This window comes from Bos taurus, chromosome 9 (genome assembly GCF_002263795.3).
Source record: "Bos taurus isolate L1 Dominette 01449 registration number 42190680 breed Hereford chromosome 9, ARS-UCD2.0, whole genome shotgun sequence".
NCBI classification, from domain to species: Eukaryota; Metazoa; Chordata; class Mammalia; order Artiodactyla; family Bovidae; genus Bos; species Bos taurus.
The window spans coordinates 52650247-52668176 of NC_037336.1; the positions used below are offsets into that span (position 1 = coordinate 52650247).

General features: G+C 40.1%; 1 protein-coding gene and 1 pseudogene across 1 annotated transcript in view; one reads left to right on the forward strand and one right to left on the reverse strand.

Annotated features, from left to right (window-relative positions):
- KLHL32 (kelch like family member 32) overlaps positions 1-17930 on the reverse strand; it is a 221017-nt gene that overhangs the window by 28358 nt on the left and 174729 nt on the right. The window contains 1 exon segment of the mRNA XM_059889874.1: positions 7663-8389. Coding sequence (XP_059745857.1) covers positions 7663-8389 — 727 coding nt within the window.
- LOC112448178 (uncharacterized) lies at positions 15721-15831 on the forward strand (annotated as a pseudogene).

Consider the following 17930-nt stretch of genomic DNA (forward strand, 5'->3'; position numbering starts at 1 on the left):
ACTTAAAATCGAACAAATTTTTTGGCCCACCCAATAGCTTTACTCTTCTTCTCTCCTCTTAGGAATAAAGAAAAATGACATATTTCTCATATTCTTAGGTAGACCAATTCAGGTCACTCTTTTTTCTACTTTCTTTTTCTAAATTCATCTAGACAGACACAAATTGATCATCTGAACAAAGACTATTCTCGCCATGAAAGAAATGGAGCCAATCACTGTTTGTTTGTTTGTTTGTTTACCTACTTAAGCTACCAACGTGAAAGGCCATTAGGCTATTATATTATAATATGTAATCCTTTCAGAAAACAACGTTCTAATCTAAGCCAATATATTGATACTTTAGAATAGTCCATATTATCACTGTTCCTTTATACATTTTAACTTTATATCATTTCTGTTTCAGAATCTAAACTATAGAAACACAAAAAGAAAGACATTATCTGGGTCAACTCTGTGCCCTAAGATGGTCAGTTAATTAAAGACAATCAAATGATCATTGATCCTACACAAATGTCCAGGTATGAACTATTCTGTGTATCATTAACTCTCAGTCATGCCATTTGGAAGTTCTTTTTACAATGTAAGCATCTGTTTTTGAGATCTTTTTTTTTGTAACTGATTTGTGTACTTTCGTGGGGGAAAGTATGGTTTTCAAAAACCAGAGACACAGAAATCAAATTCCTTCTTCACCAAATAATCACTGTGTTATCCAAAAAAACCACTTAACCTCTTGAAGCTTCATTTCTTCAGGAGCAATGTGAGGGGAAACTAAATGCTGCTTCAGAATAAAAGGAAGTCAGTTTAGGATGAAAGCTTTGGTGATTATTTTGGAGAATGTGTAGGTGATCTGATTGCTTTCTTTTAACCATTTAAGTCTTTCAAAAGCATTGTAGAATGGTTCGTTTCTGTTTGGCTTCCATCTCAGTATAATACTGTAATGGTTTTGTTTTAATCTCTCTCAGATGGGGAGTAGTAAAGGCTGGAGCATAACTGGAGGGGAGTGGGGAACAGAAGAAAAAGTAACTGCTGGGACCAGCTAGCTGCTGAGACCTAAAACAAAAAAAAGATTATTTCATTCTTAGTGGAATTCCAGCTTACTAGAAACTGAGGGTAAAAAACCCGCCAGGAATACAGGAGATTCAGTTCGATCCCTGGGTCGGGAAGGGCTCCTGGAGAAAGAAATGACAACCCACTCCAGTATTCTTGCCTGGGAAATCCCATGGACAGAGAAGCCTGGCGGGTTACAGTCCATGGGGTTGCAAAGAGTTAGATACAACTACTGAGCGACTAACACTTTCAGGAACTTTTTAGTGGAATGTCAAGCTATCAAGCCCCAAACTCCTCCTCAGGAGCAAGAAACAGAGCCTCTTAGGCAGTCATTCCATATCACAACAAACTTATTTCTCCCTCAAGAAACCTTAGGCCCTGGACCCCACCTAACTGGGATCCCAGCATGCTGAACTCTTCCAGTAGATCCTCTGGGGCATTCCCAGTCTAAAAACTTTCCATCATGAGTGAATTCATTTGCCCTCATCAACTCTGCTAAGTGCCACCAAAAAATAGAACAGAAATTTGCATACTGGGATACCATAATTTTGTGGTTTCCAATTTAGCATGGGTTCTGACACAATTTGTATAAACATGTTAGTTCCCTCTGTCTTCTCTCAGAAACTTTTCCCAAGCCCACTGCCCTCAGGCCCTCTTCCTGATCCTGAAATGGCACGACCTCCACAACTTTGCCTCTCGCTTGACCCTCATCAGGTCCCTGCCCCTCCTCTCTGAGCTCATCTAGGTCCACACCCAGCTTGCATCCTGCCCCGGAGCTGGGGGGCGGGGGGGGGGGGGTGGTGGTGCTCTCTCCTCCTGTCCAAGCCCAAGCCCCTGCCTAACTCCCACTGTCCTGTCTGGGACCCTGTGTCTGCAGTCAATATTGCATCCCCCACACTTATTCCTATTCCTGGTACCTATGAGCTGCTCTCAGCACTTAAAACCAGAAGATGCCCCCAGTCCTTCACTTCAAATTCACTCTGTCCTTCCCCTTAGCTATAAATTTGCTTAATGCACTCATTCCTCAAAAAAAGTTCCCTCCTTTGACCTAGATTTTTTTTTTCCTCTACCTAATCTCCATTCTCTCAGCCAAACTTCTTTGTCTTTCCTTCTGTCTTTCCTCCTTTATTCTTCCTAAAGCCAAAACACTATTAATTATAATGAAAAGCTGTCACCCAGCCCGAAGTATGTGTGTACCTAGCACAGTACCCTCTCTCCCTGCAGGATGGAGCAGGGTAACAGGCAAGCTGAGGGGAAGGCTCAAGTTCAGGGAGTCAAGCTTTGATGACGTCCCAGCATTGTCCAAAGGTGGCCTGCGCTTGCAGCTTTCACTTCTTCACTTTCCATCCACAACTTTGACCACTGCATTCTAGCTTCTACCTTCTCTCATTCTCCTGAAACTGCTTCCAATAAAACCACCAAGTAGTTCCTGGCTGAAAACTGCCAAGGATATATTCTGGACTTGGACATCCCCACAGTCTTGGGACACCTCTCACCCACCCTCCTGCTCTGGCTTCGGTTTCTATGATGCACCTCCTCCTCTGGCCTTGCCATTGCACATTCTCAGGCTCCTTCCTTCATACCCCGTCCTCTGTATGCTCCTCACTAGCATTTCCAGACCATCTCTAGCTCCTCTGGCTCCTCGCACTCTTCACCACCTTCTCATACTTAATTTGCTCTGAGAACCTCCTCACTTCCATTTGCTCTGAGAAACAGGAGGCAGGAAGCTAGTGAAGGAGGGTAGATGAGACCCTAGTGGTGGGGTATAGAGAGGACTTGGGGGCTGAGCAGATATATATACCAAGCCCCCTTAGTTGGCTCCTCCCACCAAGCTCAGCTGCCCAGGTACACGTACAAAGTGGACCACAGGGTTTTTCCAACAGTGGATGCTTGCCAGAGGCTAAGACAGTTATGGAAATGGTGGGACCATGAAGCTCAAGCCTGAGCACAGGGAGGGGTTAATAGGCAAGTAGGAAGCAGCCAAAGGACCTGGGGCTAAGTGAGGCTGAAGATGCCACAAACTTCCATGAAGCCTCTGGCTCCCCTACACTGATTACTCCCTGCTTCACGCTACTTCTGTATCTTGGGAAGACATCTCCCATCACACACATCACACGACACTGTAATCATCCATTTAAAAACCGTGAGCCCGGCGTGGGACCTGCCTTTGTGCTTTGTGGCTGCAGCACTAGCCCAGAACCACTCAGGGAGATGAGGAAACTTGCCCAGTCTGCTGGCTGGCAAAGAGTGGAGCGCACTTCACACGTGCATGAGCCCTCAGTCTGTGACCTCAGTTCACACAGCCAGCCTCAGTCATGCCCCCTGCTTGTCCCCAGTACTTTGTATATAGTTTCTTTAGATGCAATAATATATTTTTTTAAATTTTATTTTATTTTTATACTTTACAAATTGTATTAGTTTGCCAAATATCAAAATGAATCCACCACAGGTATACACGTGTTCCCCATCCTGAACCCTCCTCCCTCCTCCCTCCCCACCATCCCTCTGGGTCGTCCCAGTGCACCAGCCCCAAGCATCCAGTATCGTGCATCGAACCTGGACTGGCAACTCGTTTCATACATGATATTATACATGTTTCAATGCCATTCTCCCAAATCTTCCCACCCTCTCCCTCTGCAATAATATTTACACATTAAAGCTATAGCTGTGGCATTTTCAAAATGCTGACTATGTTTTATATTGTTCTAATTATAATGAATACCAGAAAAATTAAAGGCCCTTTAATGGGTTTGAATAAATAAAAGTTATTTTAAATGGGGCAAATGCAAACTTCATCTAAATTTAATCAAGATGAAAATAAACATATATTCTAGGGAGTTAAAGAAGCCCTAGCAAATGTTCTTTCACGAATGAAATAGCTGAAAAAAACTCTTTGATTGTCCACTCCTAGAGGGCAGGAAGTGTGTTTGCTGATTTAATCTTATGTATCCATGATCCAGCACTGACTTAATAAGGATAGACCATTTCCTGAGAGAATGAAGACAGCACTAATGCCACTCTTGAGGAAATGCAATACCAACTGTCTTATCTTTGTAGTTTTAAGGAACTAATTCTGTGGTTAGTGTCCCATTATCCTGCTGCCAATTGACAAAAATGAAAAGTAAGTTATTTTGCAAGATGAGTTCGGGATTCACTTTCACTCACACGAAAAAGGATCTTTTCAGTAGTTCACAAACAATCTCTTACAATGGAGAGCATGCCTTTAAAAAGTGCCACAGTGAGATACTTAATGCTTACTTTACTTCAGGATTGTGAATTTCAAGTAGAAATGATGTGCGTGTTTGTGAACTGGGTCACAATGTCAGATGCTAGAGGAGCCTGTAAAATCTGACTGTCTCTAACATCTTAAATCACACGCTAATGGGCATATCTACACAGCTCGGTTTTCTGAATTCACCTCTGCTTGTCTCATTTTAAAAACAAGGGGCGGGTTTCCAGGTGTCCTGACGCTAAAATGGACAGCAAAGGGGAGAGGGAACAGAGAAGGGAGTGAGCACACTGGAAATACTGAGTCTCTAAAGAAACATTCGTTTTGTGTTTTATGGAACAAAAATAAGCCCCCAAAATCCATGTCACCTCAGGCAAAGTTTACAATATACCAGAAGGATGTCAATGACCCGATACACCATTAGTTAAACTGGAAAAAATTAATTATTTGGTAAAGGATAAGGAACAGCTCGAAATATTTTTATCTACTCCAAAAAGAAATCAGGGTAACACTTCTAAATCAGAGACAGTCAGGGTGAACTATATACCTTTTTTTTTTTTTTAAAGGGCCCCTAGCAACCCTTTCCTATCCATGGTTAGATTCACAACTGATTTATTATAAGCTGGGCCTGAAGGTATTAGAAATGTCACTGGTGATTTCCTCCTCTTTCCAATTAAAGGTATTGTACTGTACACAGAGAAGTAAGATTTTCATCTCAAGTACACAGTAGGGAGAAACAAACCTGAGAAAACTGTGATTGTTTTCATTAAGTATGGTTAACACAGGCAGAATGCATTAGTGCAAAAAGAGAACAAAGGAAATTATTTCCTTTCATAGTAGGGAAAAAACAAAGTGATACAGCAGCAGGAACTGAAATAAATGGATACATTTAATAAAACGGAAAAGGAAACATACAGACCCACATGGAGAGAGAAGTCAGCTAGAAGGAAAGTTATGACCAACCTAGACAGCACATTAAAAAGCACAGACATTACTTTGCCATCAAAGGGCCATCTAGTCAAGGCTATGGTTTTTCCAGTGGTCATGTATGGATGTGAGAGTTGGACTATAAAGAAAGCTGAGCACCGAAGAATTGATGATTTAGAACTGTGGTGTTGGAGAAGACTCTTGAGAGTCCCTTGGACTGCAAGGAGATCCAACCAGTCCATCCTAAAGGAGATCATTCCTGGGTGTTCATTGGAAGGACTGATGTTGAAGCTGAAACTCCAATACTTTGGCCACCTGATGCGAAGAGCTGACTCACTGGAAAAGACCCTGATGCTGGGAGGGATTGGGGGTAGGAGGAGAAGGGGACGACAGAGGATGAGATGGTTGGACGGCATCACCGACTCAATGGACATGGGTTTGGGTGGACTCCAGGAGTTGGTGATGGACAGGGAGGCCTGACATGCTGCGGTTCATGGGGTCGCAAAGAGTCAGACACGACTGAGCAACTGAACTGAACTGAACCTGGTTGAGAGATCTAGATCTAGGCTGATAAACTTCTCTGCTTTCTTAAGGCCTCACTCAAGAAAGTGTTAAATCGTTATACCTCTAAGACTATGTAAGGGAAACTCCAGCATTTTTTTTAAGTTTTATAGCCAAAATTAAAAATAAGGAATAATCATTAAATTATGAGAAGTTTATGAGAAAGTTTAAATTTTCTAAAATTTAGAAAATGCAATACAAAATTTAGGAATGCAATACCTTAGGCATATGTGAAAACTGAATGAGTCAATGGAAGGAATGTTAAGCTGGAAGACAATATAAAGTATACTGATTTTATAAATCCATCATTGCTTTGTTATCTAAGTACAGATCCATTCTTCCTAATAGTAATGACTCTCTTGTAGCCAAGTTTAAGGTTTCTTCAACAAATCTAACAGGATATAGTCCTGGTGGCTTTTTTCTTAACCGCTGAAATATATACTTAAAGAAAAAGGAGTAAGTCACCAGATAAATGAGGTCTTATCTATATCAATATATAATAGCATACACACTCATATCAAATGTTGATTTGGCATACAGGAACAGTAATTTATCCTCATTTACCCTCTTCTTTGGTCTCAATCTTCATTCATTAATTATTGAGCAATTAAATCCAGACATGAGCCAGGTTTATTCAATAAAAATCAGTGAATTGCCAATAATTGAGGCACTACCCAGAGACGCCAAGACTACAGCTGTCTCCCTAGTTACTGAAGATAGCAGAAGGAAAAATGGGCAGAGTCCAGTGAATTTACTTTAAATGCAAGGGAGAATTTTGTTGGAGCAGATTTTAAATTAGAGACGATTACTGAAGGAAACAGAAGTTTTCACTAGTGTACTTAAAAATGATTATTTCTTCCAAGTACAAACATCTCTAAGTTACTCTTAGTATTTATTTGCTTTGACTATTCCTCTTTGTCCTTGACACAGAAACCTAATAAGTTCCATTTGGGTCACAAAATGAGTATCCTCCAACTGAGAGGAGATGCAACTTTCTTCCCTAATAGGCAAACTTTTCAAAGGAGTACATGTGAGGTTTTTTTCAATAACAGTATTGGAAACACAAGTTGATAATGTGATGTTAATAACACATGCCTCATAGGTTCCTTCTGTAGCAGTGCAAAGACAGACATGAGAAGCTAGAAGTGGCATGTGGGTGTGAATGAGCCAAGACTGGCCCTGAGCAGGTACCTGCTGAAGCTGGGTTATAGGAGCATGGGATTCATTATATTAGTATCTCTCCTCTTTAATAATCAAAAGCCTTCCAAAAAATACAAATACAAGAAAAAGCAAAATAGTCAAAACCCCCAAATAATTAGGAAGAATGGGAAAGTAAATAGGAATATAGGACTGGGATGGCATGAAAAACTATAATTCACAAATAAAAGGAAAATGTTATTTTAGCCAATAATTTAAACCTCTTCCCTCAATGCACAGCAATGGCTCTGACCTGGATCTATTCCCACTGTTATAGCCATCCATATGGATAAACTGGGCTTTTCTTCACCTGCCCTGTCTTTGATAGAATGGCTCCTACTCAGACAGCCCAAGGTGAAAGGAAAAGCTAAGGACCACAGGAGTGTAATATAATCCATGAATATGAAAAGCTGACAATCTAAACAATAGAAGGTTTGGTAGAAAAAGAGATGTTAATGGGCCATTAATTTCCATTTTTGAAATTTTACCCCACTAATCACTCAGAAAGTCACAGAAAGGTCAATTACTTCCCCTTACACTGCTCTCTATAGAAACAGGTGCCCAGTAAATGAATGTGAATTAGCTAAACTGGCATCCTTGGCTGAATTGTTCACAGACGCATGTGGACACAACTACCAAAGCCTGACTTTTCAATTTATGAATGAAAGTGTTTTGTAATAAATCCATTAAGCATGCTCTACCTGATATCCACAGAAGACCATCAGCCACATATCCAGCGTGACAGGACAGGGACCGGTCAAAGGACTGGACAAAAGTCCACTTGTTCTTCTTGGGGCAATATCGCTCCACGGTAGGCAGAACCTGACGCAGTTCATTTCTGCCCCCGACAGCATAGAGGTATTCATCCATGGCTCCCAGCACAAAATGCTCCCGGCAGTTTTTCATGGGTGCTATCTCTGCCCAGGAGTTACTGCGGGGGTCATAGCGACAGGCAGTCCTCACGGCACACGTCCGACCACTGGCATGCTCAACTTCCCCTCCTGCTACAAACAGGAAGTCCCCCATGACCGCCACACAGTGGTGGCTCCTCCCCACGGGCATGGGAGCCAGCTCACTCCAGTTGGCCACGGCAGCGATGAGGGCATTCTCCTGATCCACGGGATTGAAGTACCGGAGTTCCTTGACTTTACAGACCTCGCGCTTCTTCCCACCAATGATGTACAGGGTATCCGACTGGAACCGCGGTTTGGTCCTGCGAGTCTGCCACACGGGCTGTGCGTAGATGCTCTGGTGGTATTCCAGGGCCTCGTTGACCAGAGCTGTTGCTGTCTCGCTCGCCTGGACCAGGGGGTGGGACAGGGCAACTGTGTGGAGCGTATCCACGTCCATGAGGCCGAAGCGGATATACTGCAGGAGCTCATCCAAGTACTGGTAATGACAGCTGTGTTCCAACCACCTCACGGCTAGCTGAAACAGAGGCAGGGAGGCAGAGAGAGCGCAGAGGTAAGAAAGAGCCAAAGCAAGGGGCGCACAGGCCTTGCCATGTTTTATTTCAGACACTTCATAATTTCCTTTTTTTCCTTACAAACCATGTACCACTCAAATATTGTGATACCCAGTTGAGGGATATTTTTTTCCCTTTCTGCATCAGCAGAGACACAAAAGAACTCAAAACACTACTGGAGCGATTAGGAACAATGTTAAGTAAAATTGACAAGACTTAAAGTATCACTTCGGGTGAACAATAATTACTTTTCAAAAAATGAGAATATGGTGATGCAATAGGCTGTTCTCTTGGGTTTTAGGCATAAGAGGCTTGGTGCCCCCACCTCTACCAGGAAGTGTCAACAGTGAACCGTGTCATCAGTGTAAGCAACATATGTCAACCAGTGAGCCAAGGTGCTGTATCAATACGAGTAATGTGCGAAAATATGTGAGCATCTGAGACCAGAGGGTGTACTTGAGAGAAAATCAATATGACACTAGTAGCATGATTTTAAAAGAAAAAGGACTTTTTCCCCTGCTCCTTTGGTAGGGTATCAGTCAGGAAGCAAGAGAAGAAAAAGAAAGATTGCAATCTATCCATTTTATTTTTTCTCAATTAGTTTTCATTTTGAAGATGGTTGTTGTTTGCACCGTAAGATACAGCAATTTAATAGAGCTATTTTCATAAAAACAGGATATAGAGGAAATTATCTTTGTATTATGGACACAAGAGCAGAATTTAATCCTAGCCTTTTTGTTTAGGTCTAGAAATCTTTCAAGAAGGAAAAAGTAAAAACTTTTGGCTACAGAAAAATAGAATTTCTTTAAAGCAGGCATATTAAGTCATAAATACCAAAACTGAAGAATAGTTTAGAAAACAATAGCAATAAAAAGTCAATTCATGATATGGAGCACTTAAAGTAAGTTAATTAATGTGACTTAATATTTAAGTTTGGCAAAATTTCCAAACACCAGCATAAAGAAGTATATCTAATAATTCCAGTCAACATATTTGATAGAAACCCAAGTCTTCCGCATTGCAGGCAGATCCTTTACCACCTGAGGCACAGGGAAGCCCTTTATTCTGAATAGTACCTATATTAAACTAGATTGCCTAAGCAATATAAATGTGGACCTGAAGGAAGTAGCATAAAAAAATAAATAGAATACTGGATAATTTTGCTGTGTTTTACTTGCTTTCTGACCAATGGAACCGGGGTTCTGTGTTCCTTTTTCAGCTGACTCACTACACTAGAGGAAAAAACGCCTGCAGAGACAGAAGGAAATGTCATGGCCTCAGACCATTACTCCTTGACAAACATGAGCCGGGTTTTCATCCTGGTGAAAAGGACTGCTAAACTCTCTGAAGCATTCGATCATTTCTGACTTGTATCCATTTGACGAACGGCTCCAAAAGGCAAGGCATATTGCAGGCATGTCTTTTTAGTTCTCCAGATGAAGAGAATGTAGCCAGTGAATCTGCTTCCAATATATGCTAAATTGCATCTCTTAATGAATAATGAGTGAAGAGAAATGGAAAAAGAATGTCATTGGGTGCCAGGCAGCCTACAGATGCCACACAGGCAGACACCATGGAGGGGAGATGAGAGACACTCTTTGGCTGTTTTTCCAGAAACTAGTTTTTTGTTTTTTTTTTTTTAATTTAAATAAGGTACTAGCCTGATGAAAAAAATTACCTGTGTACAGTAAAACAGTAATAATCAAAGACAGTGCAGAAGAAACAGGTTACTCATCAATCACCAGGTCTCTGCCAGAAGTGGAGAGTTTTCCCACAGGCAACATCCTGGTTTTCCTCCACCCTAATTTTAGAAGTTTCAAGAAATGGGTTCCAATTATTTCCCTGGGGAGATAATTCTACAACTTAATAAATGATTTTCCATTCTTTGTCCCACAGGGCTTTCAAAAGTTTTCAGAGATAAAGTCATCCCACTGAAGGTCACTCCTGTACCACGTAAAATTTTCTTAAACTTGATCCTTCATATTGCTCCTAATTTGAGTCATTCCAGCTGGTATTGCTTTGTTTTGTAACAAACTTCTCAGAATCCTTAGAGCCTAATGTTTTTGCATCTTGCACATGGATACTACAGGAAAACAGCTCTGGAGAATTACCAAAGAAATGCTCATGTCTCTATAGCCTCTTTTTATAGCACAGTGCTGCCATTTAATTACTTTCCTCCTTCCTCATAAATCAGTTCTTCCCATGCCCTAATCAATCTTCCAGCCCATCTCTTAACACTGTCCAATCTACCTTGATCTTTCTAGTGAACATTGTCACTTACTGTGTGAAAGGAACATAAGCCACAGCCAGGCTCTGCTTTTAAGAAAATTTCTAAGGAAACAAGCGGGCAGTGGAACAGTGACCACTGTGATCTATCACTGTGATCTATCACTTCCGGCTTTCTGTCTACTTATCACCCCTTACGTCACAAATATCACGAGAGGGTCCATGCTCAATTTCCCCAAGTATTATGTATTACAGAAAACTTTGTGCACATACATTTAGTCTGCATTTTCTGGGCTGTTTTTTCTTACTGCCAATATGTCTAACTTCTCACATTTTTCATATAATTTTCACACATTTATTATTTATAAATATTTTCAGACTACATGGTCATTCATATCTGTTGGGTTTATCTTTTCTCCAGATCAAAAGTAAATATAACTTACAGTTCTGCCAAATTCAAACCAATCTCACCTAGATAGGGTATTAGTGCTAGATTTAAATCCAGTGCTTCTCAAACCTAATATGTGCATGAATTACCTGGGGTTTCTGGCCAAAATACAGATTCTGATTCAGTAGGAGGAAGGGAAGGATTGCAAGTCTACATTTCTAACCATCTCCCAGGTGATGTGTACACTGCTAGTCCATGAACCACATTTTGAGCAGGAAGGTTTTAGACAGTCCCATCCATGAGACTGTAAACTGCTGCTGTATTACAGTAACCTGAGTCTGCTGTTTCAAATTTCAAAAGGCTTAAAATCAACTGAAACTTAAGTAGGATGCTTTAATAAAGATATAGGGCATGTGTAGCTAATACTAGGGCTAAGACAATGTGTTTCCTTTATAGTAAGGCATGGGTAAGATCTTACTACGGGCAAGACAGCATACTTTCAGACCTTGGCTCTATAAATCAGCACCTGATTCTGATGGCATAAAGGAAGCCATACAAACACTCTGCAGTTTTGCTTTTGCAATAATACATAAACAAAAGTAAAAGTGTCGTCGTACTCAGTTTTTACTTTGGTGACAATATAAAAGAGAAAAATCACTGAAACCATGGATAACTCTTACTTATCCAGATAATGGAAGAAATGGCAAAGAAAATCCAAAACAATGGGCTACCTTAAAATCACTTCTATACCACGAACCTCAATGGAGCACTATTCATTGCCATGCTGAATTGAGGGCAAGGCGGTACATGCAATCCTGGAGCCCATTTAAGAGGTTTAGAATAGAAACTATACTAGGGCTTCCCTGGTGGCTCAGTCAGTAAAAAATCAGCCTGCAACATAGGAGACCTAGGTTTGATCCCTGGGTCGGGAAGATACCCTGGAGAAGGAAAGTGTAACCCACTGCAGTATTTTTGCTTGGGACATCCCATGGACAGAGGATCTTGGCAGGCTACAGTCCATGGTGTTGCAGCATCAGAAATGACTTAGGACTAAGCCACCACCATTAGAAACTATAGTATACACAGAAGGCTGATTCATCATTGGGCATCATGAAACACAGAGACCACAGGTAGCTCTGTAGTGCATTTTGGGGCTTATATTTGCAAATGTTTATTTAAGGAACTTTTGGCTTTTGGTGATACTACATCTAGAAAGCATAACTCAGGGAAGGTGAAAATCCTATTCTAAGTACTCCGACACACTGACATTCCCATCGCCCTAATTTCTAGAATATTTTAATTGATGGGAGTGGGTGGAGCATACAGTGAAAGTTTTATCTCTCACTTGCTTAGGCGACAAAGACAGCAACAGTGGAAAAGAACACAAGGATTCAGGTTGGGAGGACAGATCAAAGAGTACTTAGGAAACAGGGCATTAGGCAAGGTGTTTCCTAAACCATCTGAAACACAGGGACTGCCACCTCCAAAGACCACAGGAAATCTCCCAAGCACCGTGCCTAACCCAATCCATTTCATCTTGCCCTGATGGACAATTGTTTCTTCCTCAAAGGAGCACTTACTACTGCTTATTCCAGTGTCAACATATCTCTCAGTTTCTTGATAAAAACAATGTCTAGCACATAGTAGGCTACACATATTTGGTGCATAATGGAAAATTCTTTGTAACTATTCCTAGGCTATTTCTCACATTTCTTTTGAACCAATGACATCAGATTCTGTATATATCCATATCTGTCTGTCTATAGGCTTCCCCACTGGTTCAGATGGTAAAGAATCCTTCTGCAATGTGGGAGACCTGGGTTCGATCCCTGGGTTGGGAAGATGCCCTGGAGGAGGGCATGGCAACCCACCCCAGTATTCTTGCCTGGAGAATCCCCATGGACAGAGGAGCCTGGAGGGCTACAGTCTATGGGGTCTCAAAGAGTCGGACATGACTGATCTATCTATCACAGGCTTCAGTCTCCTATTTCATCATCTCATCTTTGTGGTTTTCCTGTAAAGCCCTTATAAGCTCTCACACAAGGCAGCACGCACTGGACTTATTTGTATATGGTCCTCGTTTTACTCCCTCCACGATTGGCGCTGGCCACCTCTATTTGAAATTATTAGCAATGCAATGCACATTGTAATATGCTAATCCCTCAAATAAATTTGAAAATATCAGGGCAAGAAGAAACTTTTGAGTACGTTTGGTTCAAACTTCTAAATCTTATAAAGAGAAATCAAATCCAGACAAGTTATTTGACATACTCTAAGTCATGCAGCTGATTAATGGAAAAGCTGGAACCAGAAATGCCGTTTTCAAATTATAAATATGTTCTATTATATCATATAATCATTATTTGTTCATCAAAAACTATTTTAAGATAGAATCTGGGCACTCAAAATCAAACCCAACTTCCATATTGTCTAAATTAGAGAAAAAAAAATCTGTTTTTTAAAAAATGCATGCTTTGCTTTAGATAGGTGAAAATGTTTTTCAATGACTCTCATTTATGGATTATTTGTGCATAAAAACCATGGTTTAACGGTGCCAATTATAGAGTTTGTAAGTAAAGAACCAGTCTTTAGAGGAATGGGCTCCTCTGAGTATTAAACTTCTGTCTCACTTCTTAATGGGAATATATATTTAAGTTCTAGGTGATCCCCTGTTAACTAAACCTGGCTCAAAAATATATGGAAAATAGTCCCCTCCTTTTAGTTTTCTCAGTGTATCCCCACTGATTGCTATTCTATGAATAGGATATATAATACTAAATATAAAAGTATATAATTTTAAATTATGCAAAATTTTCTGATTCAATTAAAGTATGCAACCTATTTAGATGTATTTCACAAATATGTGAAATACATGAACGAACATCACATTCCTAACATGATAAGCCCTCAAGCTGTGATCCAAATTCCTTTAGTGTTTCTCAAACACACTGAGATAGAAACTGCTGTTTTAAAATATAAAATTCCTGATCCTTTGAAAGGAGCTGCTGTTTTGAAATCTATCTCTGCTTATGTATGTCCACAAGTATGTGTACTGCCCAACATGACCCCCAAAGCAATAAGAAATTTTATATTCACAGATTCTCTGGAAAATATATGAATTAGGAAGTTATCCCAAATCCAAGAATACACATCAATGCGCTCTTCCATAAAATCACCTTTATATCTTGCAAATATATATATTAAAATGACCTTTACAGAGCAGTTCTCATCGGATGAGTGATTGAGTATTTTTCTGCAACACTAACAAAAGATAAAGCCCTGTCGAAAGCAGTAACTCTTTCTTTCTCTTGGTTCACAAGTATTCTTTTTCACTGAGGAGGATGTTCTCATCACAGAATTCATCAGCCAAAGCTGAGTAAGCAAGAAGCGGCATTTTTGCCCACAGTCCGACACAACCCCCTTGGCCTGGGGCAGCTATAATTACTCTCTTATTCTAAAACTTGGTTGCAAACTGCTTTGTTGATGGAGAAAACAGAGACCTGCCTTTTGCAGGCACCCTGCTGTGAAGGCACAAGTGTCTATATCCTTGCCAGTCCTGTCATCCTACTGAGATAAGCCAGGGCACCCATCTCCCCGCAGTGACCGACAGGCAGCACAAATTCCACACGCCTGCAGATTCAGAAAGGAACAAAGGAAGGGCATAAGAGCAAGTCAGCAACCTCCTGGCATTCCTGAAGCTCCACCAACGAACCTGGCATGTTAAAAGAGTGCTTGGGACACAAGCTGTGGGGAGCAGAGCATGTGTTAATGGAATGAGTGACAATGCACAGACAGAAGTTTCCCCTTCTAAACAGAGGATCAAGGATGCTCACCATCTTCTAATACATGGCCTCAAAGGGAAGCTGCACGGACTGTTATGTATGTTGTGTTCAGGTACACTAACTCATATGTTATTTTATGCCTTAAATTTCAATAAACTGTAAACACTTTAGCAAGATACCCTTTAAATATTATACAGTTTCTTCAGATGAAAAATGTGGAGTTTCCCACGTGTAAGTGAACAGGTGTTGAAATTTGCTATGTTCGACTACACAGAAGCTTATTTATTTAATATGAGTCATGTTAAAGCTCTAAATAGTGACATACTACACCAGAATAATGACTGACATAGAGGAAAGTTCATATTAATAAATAAACGCACAGAATTTTACAGCTTTATTCTCCTCTTTGAGATGAAATGAAAGATTTCTGTTCAAAATGGCAACAATCTGATCCAAAAGCAGCAGAAACTAGGGACATAAGATCAGAGTGCGTTGCTCCACCAGAACAATGAAAATGTTACGGTGGAGGAATATTAAAAATTACAACAGTGCTCACTCAAGTGCTATAATTAAAACTGTGTCAACATTTTGCTTGTTAAAACAGTTTTCAAGGGAGGTTGTACATTAACCATTACAGCTGACTACAGACTTATATATGACACATAGGCTGTTTTTTCCTCTGAGAAATATATTTCAATTGAATCAAAACTGATGAGGTCCCAGGTTCATATACTGTCAGAAAAAAAAAAAAAAGACCTGGCAGATTTTAAATAGAATATTCAGCTCAGCAGGTATGACAATAACACATATTCTTTCATTGTTCATTTAAAACTTTATGAAGTTGAAGGATTGACAAATGCTCTTATGTTCACCTTTAGCAAAAAATTTGTGCTTGATAATACTCTAGCTTCTCTTCAGATCATATATGTCTTTTGCCTTTTACTAAAGATATCCGTGGAAAAGAACAGTTAAGAGGAGTTTTTTTAGGGACTTAAAAAAAAAAAGTCATGATGTATACAACTTAGCCTCAAATGGCTCAGAAGAAAAGCACACATGTGTGTTCTCTCCCTCTCTGCCTGAATAGCTATTCTCCTACTAGATATTTATAGAGAGATAGATATCTAGAGATGGAGGCAGAGAACATATGATAAAGCAAATGAAGTAATTTGCTAAGAAATGAGCAAATCATATGGGTGCTCTTTACTATTCTTATTCTTGCAACTTTTCTGTAAGTTAGAAATTATTTTGAAACAGAAAATTGAAGGAACAAAAAAAAGTGCCTGTTAACCATCTTTAATACACATTTTGCTCAAAAAATACATACTGCCAAGCATCAAAAGTAAGAGCCCTTGCAAGCAAGGATGTCTCCCGCAGACAGTGACAAACACACAGGACTGGAGGAACCACAGGAAAAGTGCCCTGAGGCCTGCCCCATTTAAGTTCCTGGTATTTGTGAGGGCAAACACAAGGACTTGAGTTGTCCTTTGGTTCAGTCTTCTGACACAAGTCAGTTTTTAAAAAGGTAAATTATATATCAAGAAAAAACAAAAGTAGGAAAAAGAGATGAAGTTAGTATACCATGATACCTTTTACATCTATAAGAACTGGCCACCATTTGAGCTGATCTTTGAAAAGTCAATACAAAGAACAGCAAGAATCCATGGCCAACACTGGAGCAGTCATTTGGCATCTCATCTGTAAAATGAGTGAGTTGATGCAAGAGTCTCTTTATCTCTGGGATATATGTCACTTACAAATCCACCAAAATGTAATATTTTAAAGTAGAATCCTCAAATACACACTACTATATGTAAAACAGACAACTAACAAGGACCTACATTATAGGATAGAGAATTATATTCAATTAAATAAAAAAAACCTAAAAGGGAAAAGAATCTGGAAAAAGAATGTTGTTGTTTAGTCACCAGGTCATGACTGACTCTGCGACCCTGTGAACTACAGCACGCCAGGCTTCCCTGTCCTTCACTATCTCCCTGAGTTTGCTCAAACTCATGTCCATTGAGTCGGTGATGCCATCCAACCATCTTATCCTCTGTCACCCCCTTCTCCTCTTGCCCTCAATCTTTCCCCACATCAGGGTCTTTTCCAATGAGTTGGCTCTTCATATCAGGTGGCCAAAGTATTGGCACCTCAGCTTCAGCATCAGTACTTCCAATGAATATTCAGGACTGATTTCCTTTAGGATTGACTAGTTTGATCTCCTTGCTGTCTAAAGGACTCTCAGGAGTCTTCTCCAACACCGCAGTTTGAACCCATCAATTCTTCAGTGCTCAACCTTCCTTATGGTCCAACTCTCACATCCATACATGACGACTGGAAAAACCATAGCTTTGACTAGATGGACCTCTGTCAGCAAAGTGATGTCTCTGCTTTTAATACACTGTCTAGGTTAGTCATAGCTCTTCTTTCAAGGAGCAAGCATCTTTCAATTTTGTGGCCACAGTCACAGTGATTTTGGAGCCCAAGAAAAAAAATCTGTCACTGTTTCCACTTTTTCCCCATCTATTTGCCATGAAGTGATGGGACTGGATGCCATGATCTTCATTTTTTGAATGATGAATTTTAAGCCAGCTTTTCACCCACATCAAGAGGCTCCTTAGTTCTCTTCACTTTCTGCCATTAGACTGGTATCATCTGTACCTGAGGTTGTTATTTTTCCCAGCAATCTTGATTTCAGCTTGTGGGTATGTGTATATATATATGTGTGTGTATATATATATATATATCTGAATGACTTTGCTGTACAAGTGGAAGTAACACAGCACTGTAAATCAACTGTACTTAAAAAATAATAATTGTTTTTATTTCCCAAACAAGGGAAAGGAAATAGTTAACCAAATCCAGCACAGAGAGTCCCAGGCAGGATAAACCCAAGGAGGAGCAACCCAAGGCACATAGTAATCAAAGTGACAAAAATTAGAGAGAAAGATAAAATATTAAAAGCAACAAGGGAAAAAAAGACAACATACAAGGGAAATCCCATAAGGTTATCAGCTGATTTCTCAACAGAAACTCTACAAGCCAGAAGGTAATGGCACAATATATTCCAAGTGATGAAAGGGAGGAACCTACAACCAAGAATTCTCC